Source organism: Lampris incognitus, chromosome 6 (genome assembly GCF_029633865.1).
Source record: "Lampris incognitus isolate fLamInc1 chromosome 6, fLamInc1.hap2, whole genome shotgun sequence".
Classification (NCBI taxonomy): Eukaryota; Metazoa; Chordata; class Actinopteri; order Lampriformes; family Lampridae; genus Lampris; species Lampris incognitus.
Genome location: NC_079216.1, coordinates 7,856,784 through 7,870,046, shown reverse-complemented (window position 1 = coordinate 7,870,046; position 13,263 = coordinate 7,856,784). Strand labels below are relative to the sequence as shown.

Here is a 13,263-nt window from a genome sequence, read left to right as displayed (position 1 = left end):
ACAAAAGGCCGTGTCTGTGGGTGGGTAGCCGGCACTAGCGCCTCCTCTGGTTGGTCGGAGCGCCTGTTCAGGGGGGAGGAGGAACTCGGGGGGGGAATAGCGTGATCCTCCCACGCGCTACGTCCCCCTGGTGAAACTCCTCACCGTCAGGTGAAAAGCAGCGGCTGGCGACTCCACATGTATCGGAGGAGACATGTGGTAGTCTGCAGCCCTCCCCGGATCGGCTGAGGGGGTGGAGCGGTGACCGGGACGACTCAGAAGAGTGGGGTAATTGGGGAGAAAAGAGGGGGGGGGGTCAAAAAAAAGAAAAGAACAAAAAAGAACAGTCGCTTTTCTGCCCAACTTTGGCAGCAGTTCAGAGAAGCACAGAAGACTGCATGGTATTATGGCTGCTAATGAAATGTTACCCTCATAGATAGATAGATATAGATAGACAGATAGATAGACGGACGGACGGATGGACGGACAGATAGACAAGAGTTGAAAATCATTATTGTTATCCTTTAAGTTAATGACAGGTAAAAATGTTCTGTGTAACAACTGTGGCATTAGCAGACTGACTAATTCGTTCAGCCGGTTAATGTTTAACTAAAACTGTTAAATCGGGCATCTTCAACTGAATGACTTCGGTTCCCTGGTCCTTGAATTCTCATGAGCGGCTCCAACAAGGCTGAGCACACAAAACGCTCTGTTTGGTCAATGGAGAGGCCAGGGTGTCAAGGCTTCACAGCATTAGCCCCGGAGCAAATCTGGCAAAAGTTTGGACAGACACAATGGTCACTGTTCAGCGGTGGGTGCTGAACTGGACCTCGCCGTAGGGGGATTCTCATTATACGTGAGGTCAAACCTGCAACTCACGACACGGATGGAGGGATTTGTTGGCACACAGCTTTCGTACCAAAAAAAGCCCACAAGGAGATCTCAGCTCCTGCATCAGCCAAGCCGTGCTCGCGCTCCCTCCGGTTAAACGGGGGGATAAAGGTGCCGCGAGGCCGATCTTTACACAGATGTGCATCACTCGGCATGGCGTCAAGAGAAAAGGCCCCCTTTTCCCGGGGACACAGGCAGCTCGTCGTCCACGTCTGCTTATGTGAGTGAACTGCAAGAGCGAGTCGCCCCTCGGGGACCCCGGCGGGTTCCCACGCTGTGAGTCCCCAGGCACTTCCTCAAAACCTCCGCTGGCAGCCGTCTTACTTTTCACAGCTTTTTCTCCTTCCTCCCCCCCCCCCCTTTCTGTCACAGCTCACTTTGAAAAGGCCAAAAGCCCCCAAACCAACCCCCCCGCTCCCACCCCCCATGTCCTCCCGCTGCATTTTCTAGAATAACCCCCTTTGTTTTAAGGCCTAATCACTCCTTAATGACCTCATACCACTGAAACGTGCCTTGCCATCGAGCCCCGCTGATCAGAGATGGACACATTTATGACCCTATAGCCCCTGGTGCTGTCCCCATTGTCCCGTCATTCTCGATGAGTGATGAGGCGAATAACCCGCCGAGGTTTGTTGTAAAAGGACGCAAACATGTTTGGATAAGCAAGTCGTACATCAAAGATGCGCAGAGGGACAATTAAGGCCTTATTGCCCCGATAATTGTGGCAATAGTCGGCTCTTCAATGGCTTACGCAAACATGAGGGAGACAACAACAACAACAACAACAACAACAACAACAACACATAACATGTTATCCGGTGTAATGGAGTTCGATACGAAACTAACCCTGCCGTGGGCAAATGCACGTTTTCCGTGCCGTAGCGGGAATCGAGTCGTTGAAACTGACTGCGGTGACGTCTGGCAGCGAGGGGCAATAATCTTATCTTAATATAGTATCTTGTGTCAACTCGCAACAAAGTTACGGTTTCTTCATGTGCCAAAAACAAACTCGTTTGGCTATACGGACTGCGGCGTAAACCGATCCTTCCTCTGTAACATGCCATCCCTGCGGCGTACAAAGTGCACCTATCTAAAATAAGGGTTATGTCACTGATAGGGGTTGTTGTATGACACACAGAGGGAGATATGGAAGCTATGGTCCTCTCTCTGTCTCTCTGTCTCTCTCTCTGTCTCTCTGTCTCTCTCTCCCTGTCCAGTTGAAAACACACACCGCCACCCCCCTCCCCACTCGAATCCACAGCAGAATCCGGCTGGCGCGACTGGGGTCAGCCCCCTACCCTGTACCAGTAACCTTATCTGACCCATGAAGTCATCCCCTTCAACACTTATCTGGCCCTCTCACGCAGGAGTCAGCACACCCAAACAAGCCCCGCACGACGCGATTCTCGTATATCACCCTCGAACGGGGCCATAAATGCATTACCCCCGCCCCACGCTAATTCCATTACGGCCCCGTAAGACCCTAATGACAGAAACAACAACGCACATGCGCCTGGTACTGCGAGGGGCCAGAGCATTATAATGTTATTCTTGCTGAATGCGGACTTGTGACGGTACGAATGACCCCAGCTGCGTGTGGCGCTTTTGAACCGAGCCGCTTCACAAACAGAAGACCCAGAAGGTTCAGGGAGCTCGTCTAAACATGGGGCAGACGCTGTTTATTGAGCTGAGGAGGGAACTAAAAAGCACACCAACCCCGTCAACTTGGCGGGTACTGGGCCCTAAGCGTGCGAGTTAAACCGGGTCACGTCGCAGGGGCCGGGGCTCTTTCTGCCGTGAGGAATCCTTTCTCCAACACCACATCATGATCCCCAATATATTGCAATCCCCCCCCCCCTCTCTTTTTCTCCTCGACTGTACCCGGCAGAGTACCCCACTCTTCCCAGCCGTCCCGGTCGCCGCTCCACCCCCTCTCCCGATCCGGGGAGGGCTGCAGACTACCACATGCCTCCTGCGATACATGTGGAGTCACCAGCCGCTTCTTTTCACCTGACACTGGGGAGTTTCGCCGGGGGGATGCGGCGCATGGGAGGATCACGCTATCCCCCCCCCCAGTTCCCCCTCCCCCCTGAACAGGTGCCCCGACCGACCAGAGGAGGCGCCAATGCAGCGACCAGGGCACATACCCGCATCCAGCTTCCTACCAGCAGACACGGCCAATTGTGGCTGTAGGGATGCCAGACCAAGCCGGAGGTAACACGGGGATTCGAACCGGCGATACCCGTGTTGGTTGGCAATGGAATAGACCGCTACGCCACTTGAACGTCCCCTGATTGCATTTTATCTTTTTTTTGGGGGGGGGCTTTTTTTGGGCCATGTGAAATCAACTTCAACGTCATCATCAAAAACTTGACCGTCAACATATGATTCAGTTCAATTTTAGGGACCCCCCCCCCCCCCGGTGAAAGTTGCACCCGTTGTGCGACTTACACCAAGTCTTTAGGGGAAAATCGAAATGTAATTTTCGGAGCCCTCCCCCGCACCCTCTTTCATCATGTTGGAACATTTTAGGGGGTTCAGAGGTCATTCAGGGATGCTGAACCAGCCCCCCCCACCCCGTAATTCATAGCCTGCTCAGATTGGGATGACAAATTGTAGCTAGTCCTACAGCATCACGTGACGTCACTAATGGGGGGGGGGACGCCCGGTGAGAGGACGCGCTCTCGTGCACTGTGGCCAAATGACACACATCCTGCAACACCCGCTCTTCTGACATGTGGGGGGGCGGGGGTGGGGGGGCGTGTGCATGCAATCCCCCCCGAAGCGCCTGATAACAGCGTCTAAATTTAGATGTAGCGGCGGTGGTGGTGCCGGTGGTGGTGGTGGTGGTGGTGGAGCATACTCACCAGTCCGGTGCACAGGCTCAGCACGGCGGGGTATTCGGCTCTGGCGTTGACGTGCCCGCGGAAGAAGCAGTGGCGCATGTCGTGGCCGGGGGGGTCCCGCCGGAGGTCGGAGTCGTTGCCCCCCCCCAAGTGGGCCACCGCGTAGGCGGGGGCGAGGAAGCTGGAGTCGGCGGTCAGGTTGAGGTGGAAGCGCTCTCCGAACGCCTCGACGCGGTAGTGCGTCCGCCGCGCCAGCGGGCCCTCGCCGGACGCGCTCCGCCGCCGCCTCCTGTAGTGGGACTTGGGTGGAAACGATTCCCCGAGGTCGTTCACGCGCACGGGGGTGATGATGTCATAGGAGGACAGCCGTCTGACGAAACTCTCTGGAATCAGAAGAAGAAGAAGAAGAAGAAGAAAGTGATGCGTGAGAGGAGAGAGCCGTGATCTTGTCTTCAGCCGGGGGGGGGGGGAAGGAGCGGAGCGCGCGACCATCCCCTACACCACCACCACCACCACCACCCCCCGCAGCCTCCGCTGCACGTTTTCACACTTTTCTTTTCAAACAGGTTGGTCACCCCCCCCCCACCCCCGTCCCCCCCACCTTCGACCCAAACCCGACGCTTTACCTTGTTTCGGGTGCAACCGGTATTCCAAGGAGTTCCGCACGAGCGCTGACAAATGACACATGAGTCCGACCAGCCAGATTGCAAACTGCATGATTCCCTCCGCGACAAAAAGAAACCCCCAAGACTCTCGTCTCCGAGACAGTATCTCCCCCCCTCCCCCCTCTCTCTCTCTCTCTCACTCTCTCTCACACTCAACACACGCGCACGCTCTCTCTCTCCCTCCTTCTCTCTCCGGCGGCTCCCCCCTCTCCTTCTCCCCGGCTTGTCAGCAACAGGTCGTGGGATCTGCGGAGCCTCTCTGCAGCGCAAGTCCCGCAACGCGCACTGGCCTCATCGCACTACTGAAACGTGCATCCGCTGCGCCCGCTGCAAACGCGCACTCGCTCAGCGCTCATGCCCGGCTCCGAGACGTGCTGTCCGACGTGAACCGCCTGTACGGAGAGCGCGGGGGGGGGACGAGTGCCAAGTACGCTCTCCCTTCAGCCATCCATGCAACACCCCTTGCACCCTAAGCGCTCACCGATTCTCCGAAGCAACGCCCCCAAGGCCCCTGAGAGCCAATGGTAAGTGTGCCTCGACCACCGCACACACACACACACACACACACACACACACACACACACACACACACACACACACACACACACACACACACACACATTCGGTGGGACAGTCTTGTGAGCTGCCATGCAAGGCTGCACAGAGGGAGGATGGAGCCATCCAGTTAACCCAACATTAATATTGTGGGGGGGGGGGTGTAGGAAAATACCCCCAATCTGTCAGGTTTGTCAGGAAATGCCACGGCCTTGCCTTGCTTACTGAGATGTTATAAATTACGTGAAGTCTTGAGTTCATTTGTCATGTGTGACGAGTGACACTGGCGTTCGTGTTCACAGTCCGACGAGCCGTGTGAAAGCACACACAGAGCAGAAGAGGGTGCAGCGTGTTGTGTACAAGCGGTCGAGATGTGCGATAACGACAACTGCAGGTAAACACGGCGGATGACAAGACCTTGGTGGTCGCTGATAAAGAGCAGACTGGTAGATACGCAGCAGACTGGTGCGGTGACAGTGGAGTCTGTGAGGAACATGTGACTCATACAGGAGTTACACTGGTGAAAGTGTAGAAAAGAGAGGACATGTGGAGTGTGCTTTGATTGTAAGACACATGGACAGGTACCTAGGAACTAGAAACACTGGGAGAGACAGAGAGAGAGAGAGTGAGGGAGAGACAGAGAGAGTGGGGGAGAGAGAGAGAGAGAGAGAGAGAGAGAGAGAGAGAGAGAGAGAGAGAGGAGAGAGAGAGAGAGAGAGAGAGAGAGACAGCAAGGAGAGAGAGTCAGGGAGAGAGACAGAGAGAGAGAGTCAGGGAGAGAGACAGAGAGAGAGAGTCAGGGAGAGAGACAGAGAGGGTGAGAGACACAGCGAGAGACAGAGTGAGGGAGAGACAGAGTGAGGGAGTGAGACAGAGAGAGTGAGGGACAGAGACACAGAGAAAGAGTGAGGGAGAGAGACAAAGAGAGCCACAGAGAGAGAGAGTGAGTAAGGGAGTGAGACACAGAGAGTGAGGGAGCGAGAGGGTGGGTGAGGGAGAGAGACAGAGTAAGCGAGAGGGCGACAGACAAAGAGAGAGACAGAGAGAGTGAGGGTGAGAGACACAGCGAGAGACAGAGTGAGGAGGAGACAGAGTGAGGAGGAGACAGAGTGAGGGAGCGAGACAGAGAGAGTGAGGGAGAGACAGAGAGAGTGGGGGAGAGAGACACAGAGAAAGAGTGAGGGAGAGAGACAAAGACAGCGACAGAGAGAGAGAGAGAGAGAAGAGAGGAGAGAGAGAGAGAGAGAGAGAGAGAGAGAGAGAGAGAGAGAGAGAGAGAGAGAGAGAGAGAGAGAGAGAGAGAGTGAGTAAGGAGTGAGACACAGAGAGAGAGAGACACAGAGAGAGACAGAGAGAGAGAGTGAGGGAGAGACAGAGAGAGAATGAGGGAGAGAGACAGAGAGTGAGAGAGAGACAGAGAGAGAATGAGGGAGAGAGACAGAGAGTGAGGAGAGACAGAGAGAGAGTGAGGGAGAGAGACAGAGAGACGGGGGGGGGGGGACAGAGAGACGGGGGGGAGAGACAGAGAGACGGGATGGGGGGGCTTTCCAGGGGGAAATCACACTGTCACATTGCACAGCAGCTCTGCATAAATCAACACAGCAAAATGCAAAAGCAAGTCCAGTTAAAATAAAAACACTCAGCACCAAATAACAAAGAAATACGGAGAATAGAAAACTACGAACAAAATAAAAACCAGTAGAGTCCATCTGGTTAGCCGTGCCCCCAGAATGGCTATCAAGCGGCGGAGGGAGAGAAAGTCCGCGGCCAGCCTCTCGTTAATCATTCGGGCACGTAAAGTCGACCGCGCAGTTGATGGACGTCTGAAAGAGGCCTTGTTTTTCACGTCCTCGGGACACGAATGTCGCCGCATTGTGTGAGATTAGATCCGGTGGGCTCACCGAAGCGCTCTTGGTTCTGGTGTGCTCCTCTTCTTTGACTCCGCCTGAAAACATCTCGAGTCTCCCGAGTCACGCCTGTTATTTCCTCTCAAAACACGCTCCCTCTGAAGTCGGTGGCTTCCCACACACATCACCACTGCAGGCTGCAGGCTGCAGGCTGCAGGCTGCAGGCTGCAGGCTGCAGGCTGCAGGCTGCAGGCTGCAGGCTGCAGGCTGCAGGCCGCTTCCTCCTGGCCCGACAGGGAGGGGGCGGCGCTGGATAAACCACGTCGCCGAACACGGCCTTAACCGTGCAGGCACATCTCATGAAACGACACTCCTACACAACTGGACGGATCCACTTGGGAGGAAGTGAGGACTCCATGAAGGCCACATCTGAACGTGAGATCCCCCACCAAGACCTTGTTGTTTTGTTCAAGTCCGTCTCTTCCCTGCAGCTTCTGCATGTCGTCCTGATGTTTGATTCGTTCGCTTTTCAAGCCTGCTGTGAGGTGGGTTCTCACTTGACCGCCCCCAGGTCTGTTTTGTGATCCAGACCCTGCCTGCAGTTTGCGCAGAGGTGAATTTAGCGTTGGTCAAAACGTTAATGGGGGGGTAAAGCCGTCAGCGTGACTCATCACCCCTCCTTTTGGCCAGCTTTCTAAGCCGATATCGACCTTCGTATGAGGAAAACTACCTACACACTCTTTATAGTACACCATAGCAGACTGATGGGGGCTGTACAAAAACAGGGTCTTTCTAAAGACAGACAGAGAGACAGATACACAGACAGACAGACAGATGGACAGTCAGACAGAGAGACAGACGAATGGACAGAAAGACAGTTGGACGGATGAATGGATGGACAGACGAAAGACAGACGGACGGGTGGAAAGACAGCCGGACAGACAGACAGACGGCTGGAAAGACAGTCGGACAGATAGAAAGACAGTCAGCCGGCTGTACGGACGGACAGACAGACGGAAAGACAGATGGAAAGACAGCCAGCCAGACAGACAGACAGACAGACAGCTGGAAAGACAGGTGGACAGATAGAAAGACAGTCAGCCAGCTGGACGGACGGACAGACAGACAGAAAGACAAATGGAAAGACAGACGGACAGACAGACAGATGGACGGGCGGACAGACAGTCGAAAAGACGAATGGACGGACAGTCGGACAGACAGGCGGCTGGAAAGACAGTCACACAGACAGGGAGACAGTCAGTCAGGCGACCAGATGGACGGAAAGACAGTCAGACAGACAGTCAGACAGACGAATAGAAGGACAGTCAGACAGACGGATGGATGGACAGTCGGATGGACGGAAAGACAGTCAGACAGATGGACAGTCAGACAGACAGTCAGACGGATGGATAGTCAGACAGACAGACAGTCAGACAGATGGACAGTTAGACAGATGGACGGCCGGACGGTCATGTCACCGTGTGACACCACATCTGGCACAGTGTGGATCTCCTACAGCACCATTCGTACATCCTGTACTGATCCTACAACGTGTACTGAAATCACAACGAGCAGGCGTTTGTCTTCTTCGTTATCAGAAAACCAAGACCAACCGTCTGAATCTATGCCGTGTCCAGTGGAGGAGACGCGCTGCACAGGCACGGCGTAGATGGCAGGTGTTTGATGGAGTCATTTGCTGTCATCGGCGTGATCTTTCCGTGGGACTTCCTCGTCCTGATTTCAGCTCCAGTGCAAATGGAAAAACAACAACAAGAATTACAGAAAGGTGAATCAGTTCATCCGGACACGACGTTTATAGAGAGAAACGTCTCATCACTCGTCTAAGTGACCTCTTCAGTCTCAACTGACTGCAGGTGTCCCCCACCCTTATAAACCATACAGTAGCATCACGACCCAATCCAATGATCGGTTTCATATGCAAATAGGGGTGACCATTAACTAGAGTTACAATGGCCCATGGGCACTATTCACAGAGGACTGGGGAACAGCTGCAACCACAGCGTTGTAAGATGGCAACAGATGTACTCTGTATATCCTCTGTGAATACTACACACTATCATTTTAACGATTAAGTTAGTCATTAAGGTTGAGGCAAGTATTGAGCATGCATAAAGACAACAACAGGAATTGTGTATATGAATCTTTGCCAACACAGCAAAGTTTACAGTGGTTTCATTATGGCCTCAGTATGATAATGGGAGAAAAAAGGTATTAGATCTCCCCTGTTCTGGGAAGGTTTCCCACTTAACTGGCTAAGCACCAAGCTTCAAAACCCCGTACCTTCAAAAAATTACCTCAAACATCAACTCTCCATCTTATGCAAGGCCGGGGTCAGGCAGACCGTTGCAGGTGAATTTAAGGTTGGGTTATAAAAACTTTTGAAGCCGAAGATGATGATGATGACTTCCAGCTTCCTGCCTTGGCCAGAAAACGAAGCACCACTGCAGGGGGTTAGCTGTAGGACCTAACGTTAGATGCCGCGCAGGTACCATTGCTCAGCACTATTAACCACTTCAACCACCCGTCCACTAACTAGCTGTTATCACCCACGGCACATTATTTTCGCTTTAAATCAAGCCAAATGACTGCACCGGATAGGCTGTTCAGGGGTCGTGGATCTGCAAACACAAACCCATTACTTCGCCACAGATGCCAAAGTTAATGAACGCAACATCAGATTTTTTTTCTCCTTTTTTTTTTTACAAGTTGTTTACCGACCAGATGTGGGCAATTAGATCTCCAAACACAATGCGTCAGCAATTTCATTTGTGGTTTTCACTTTGACCTACACCTTTTCCCATGAGATCCTAGGATGTGATGTCCACTCAAGACTGCCGAAGCTACATTCCACATCTGTGGCTACATAAGTACGTCCATTTGTGCTTTGATTCTCCTAATCACCAGCTCTTGATGACCTAAGGCACACTTACACTCACGTATTTGAAACGATATTTCCTCTTAACTATTACGATTACTTTATATCAAACGCACTGCTACGTCATACAGTACTACGACGGTTATTATGTAGCAAATGTACTATTACCACTTCATATAGTACCCCTATAATGAGATTACCACATGGCACTCTGTGATGCTAGCTGGTAATGCTGGAATGTACCTGCCAATCCCTGACTCTTGTGGGGCCATTTCCGGGGCTTCGAGGCCTCATACTCGCAGCTCCGGCGGAGGTGGGGGGCGTGGCTCGGGAAGGAGCAGGTAAACCAGGCGTTCCTCCGTTGTTGGCTGAGATGGACGGCATAGCAGCGCAACACGTGTCTTTCGGTTTAATAATAATCAGAGATATTAATTGCTAAGGATTCTGTTAGTCTGCAGCAACGTTGTTCATATTGTTGTAACCTATTTTTCTGGACTTGCCTGTTAGTGATTTTAAGTTCCTGTTATAAGCCGTTGCCACAGTAGATGCCTTGAGCTCTTATTTTGAAGGCTGAAGAGAGAGCGGAAGTGCTGTACGCAGTGTTGCTGTGGAGTTCTGTTGGGGGAAGAATCCAAATAAAGTGGTCCCCGTGTGAAAGTGGAGCCTCCGTATTTGTTATTTTATAGTTTCATACCGTATAGGCGACATCTACACACCCTCGGTTACGTTGTTATTTGTTAATAAAAAAGAAAACATTTTCCAAAAGGTTTTGGTGCGTTTTATCCATGTTTGTAATCCCGGGGGGATTTGGTTGAACGAGGTCCTATCTGTGCACTTTTTTGTGACATAACAGCTTGTGATCATTATTTTCCCCTCTCCTTATCATGGATAAATTATAGATCTACATTAATGCTCATTATAACAGGCTCCGAATCCGAGACAGCGTTGCGAAACAGAAGCGCAGAAACAGCATTAATAGTGTAACCGGTTATTCTTTTGCCCGGTGCGGGATTCGATACGGGGTGTACTGCACCACAAGGCGACATCACTAACCGCTCGGCTAAAAGGTCAGACCCGTTAGCTAGCGGCTAAAGGGTCAGACCCGTTAGCTAGCGGCTAAAGGGTCAGACCCGTTAGCTAGGAGGCTAACGTGTCTTATCAGTAGTTTACAGTCGTCACCCTCCCCGGAAGCGCGCCCTCGCCCCCTGGAAGCGCCCCCTCGCCCCCTGGCCACGGGTGGCAAAGAAAACAAAAAAAACACGAATGGCTATCTGAATCCCAAAATTGAAACCGAATACCTACCCAACGAACGAATATCCGAATACTCGGGTGTTCGGGTCCAGCCTTAGACTCTCGTAAGTCACTTTGGATCTATAAGTAACGTGTCACTACATGCTATCAACACATGGCATTACGTCAGGTGCTATCTGTCCTAAACAAGACCAGCTTAGGGTGGCAGTGCTCGTCATAGCTTCCCCCAAGTCTACCCAGAGACTTGAGTTTGGCTAAGTCGCCTTTCTACGCGGGTCGTAATAACGCGCCGGACTCCTCGCGTATCAGCGATGTAACAAGAGGTGTGGCGTCCTCGTCCCCCTATGACGTCAGCAAAATAGGGGCATGAGTATATTTTCTCCCTCGAAACAGCCGTGTGATTGGGTCTCGTTTCTTGTTTACATGTAAGGCCTTCTGGGGAAAAAAAATGAAAAAAAAGTTTATAATCTATTTGAAGAAAATGATGAGCTCATAATGGCAGATTCCGAGAGATGGAGGACGTGCCCTCACCCTGTACCTCACACGTTTACTCATACAGGAAGACAGAAAGGGCTGTCAATCCTGCCGCCAGTGGTGGGGAGAATGACCTTTTTTTTTTTTTTTTTTTTTTGGCAAGGCTGAGATAAAATACAGCACGAAGTTGTGACCTCGGTTGTCCCTAATTCCCCACATATTCAAGGCTTGCAAGCTCCACATGTTAACTTGGCTTGGTTGTCTCACATCTGCGATGGGAAGATTCCTGACCAGCCCTCATCCTCGCCGGGCCTTCGCTCAGGGTTGACCCCGAGGGGGGGGGTCAGAGGGAGAGGGTATGCTGAGCAGCGGGTTTTAAGACCGGACAGAAAATGCGTTTTCCAGAATCACGGGCCATCGTCCAGAATTAGCCTTTTGTTCTTTTCTCTCAAATAGTACCGATCATATATTCACTTCCTTTATGTTTACATCGTCTGTTCAACATGTTTTCCAGACACATGTTTACAGAGCTTGAAGATAAGAGGAGGGGGGGGGGGAAAGCTAGATGGTCAAAGAATTGAATGTAAAATGTGTTGCATGAATCCACCAGCTTGCTGCCACCACGACCCGATCCCGGCTGATGACGAGACGAGACGAGACGAGTCGAGTCCACTACCTGGGCAAGCAACATGGACCAGGTAGCGTACACGTTACATCTATCCACGTACAAAATGTGCTGTATAAATAAGGTCTGATGGGTCGATCGATTGATTTAGAATTAAGAACAGAAAGAAACATGCATCTATCACTATTGATAACCTTCAGCTCTCATTTTATCATCCAGCACTCCTCCATCAACCGAAACAAATCTTTGCACACACACACACACACACACACACACACACACAAGTCGATGGTAGATTAAATGTTATTGTCCAGATGCTGTGGCTTTGGCAGTCGCGCTGCTCTGTAAGTTGTGGTATGTCGTCAACCCCAGGATCTAATCTGATCCTACCACTCGTGTCTCCTTAAATATGAATGTGGAACTCTACAGTCGCTCTGCAGACATGTGGATTTACAAGTGCCTATGGGGCAGATGTGCACTCCGGCAGTGGCAGTGCGCTGCGGCAACACCAGCCCTCTCCAACCCCCACGTCCGCATGGGAACGATGTGGCTTCAGGATCGCCCCTTCAGGCAGCCGGCTCGTTGTGGTTTTCCACAACACATCATTAGGAATCACCAGCATGGCTCTCTTAGTTTGGATGGGTTATTACGCTGACCGCAACGCATCTAACGAGCGCTTTTTTCTTTTTAAACTAATTTCAGGATATAAATAGAAGGGGGAAAAAAATCATTTCAAGTCATCTCGTGCAGCGCAAAACAAAATAAATACCCCCCCCCCTTTTGTTGGCGCTCTTTCATAGCTCCTCTACCCTTTCATTTTGTTGAGAGGTCTCTCTCGGCTCCTTCGGGGTTAAATAAATATATGGGGGTGGGGGGGGGGGTTCTCCTCAATTTCCATCCACCTTTTCCCCTCCGATGTCCCTTACCTTGGTTGATCATTTACTTCGCTCTGTATTGCGTTTTAACCCTGATTTACGACACGATAGCGGCGCGATGTTGTCGACGCATTGTGGCCTAAAAACAACATTCGACGCCTTGACATGAAATGCAATTTACTTAAACGTATATTCCCGGTGTCGTGTGCGTGCAGGTTATCGTATGACGTTGAGGAACCTTCTGGAGAACCTAGCTACTACGCCTTTTGCCAGACCTGACTGTTCGGGGGGGCTCCGGAGACTGATGCATAAAGTGCCGCTCCATCATTCCTACTATACTCTGTAACGCAAGGCAGCGC

The 13,263-nt window shown here is 51.7% G+C and overlaps 1 protein-coding gene across 1 annotated transcript in view; it reads right to left on the bottom strand.

Annotated features, from left to right (window-relative positions):
• LOC130113997 (A disintegrin and metalloproteinase with thrombospondin motifs 20-like) overlaps positions 1-4,433 on the bottom strand; it is a 183,101-nt gene extending 178,668 nt beyond the window's left edge. Inside the window, 2 exon segments of the mRNA XM_056281714.1 lie at positions 3,738-4,099; positions 4,343-4,433. Of these exon segments, the coding sequence (XP_056137689.1) occupies positions 3,738-4,099; positions 4,343-4,433 (453 nt within the window).
• Positions 4,434-13,263: the final 8,830 nt, after the last annotated feature.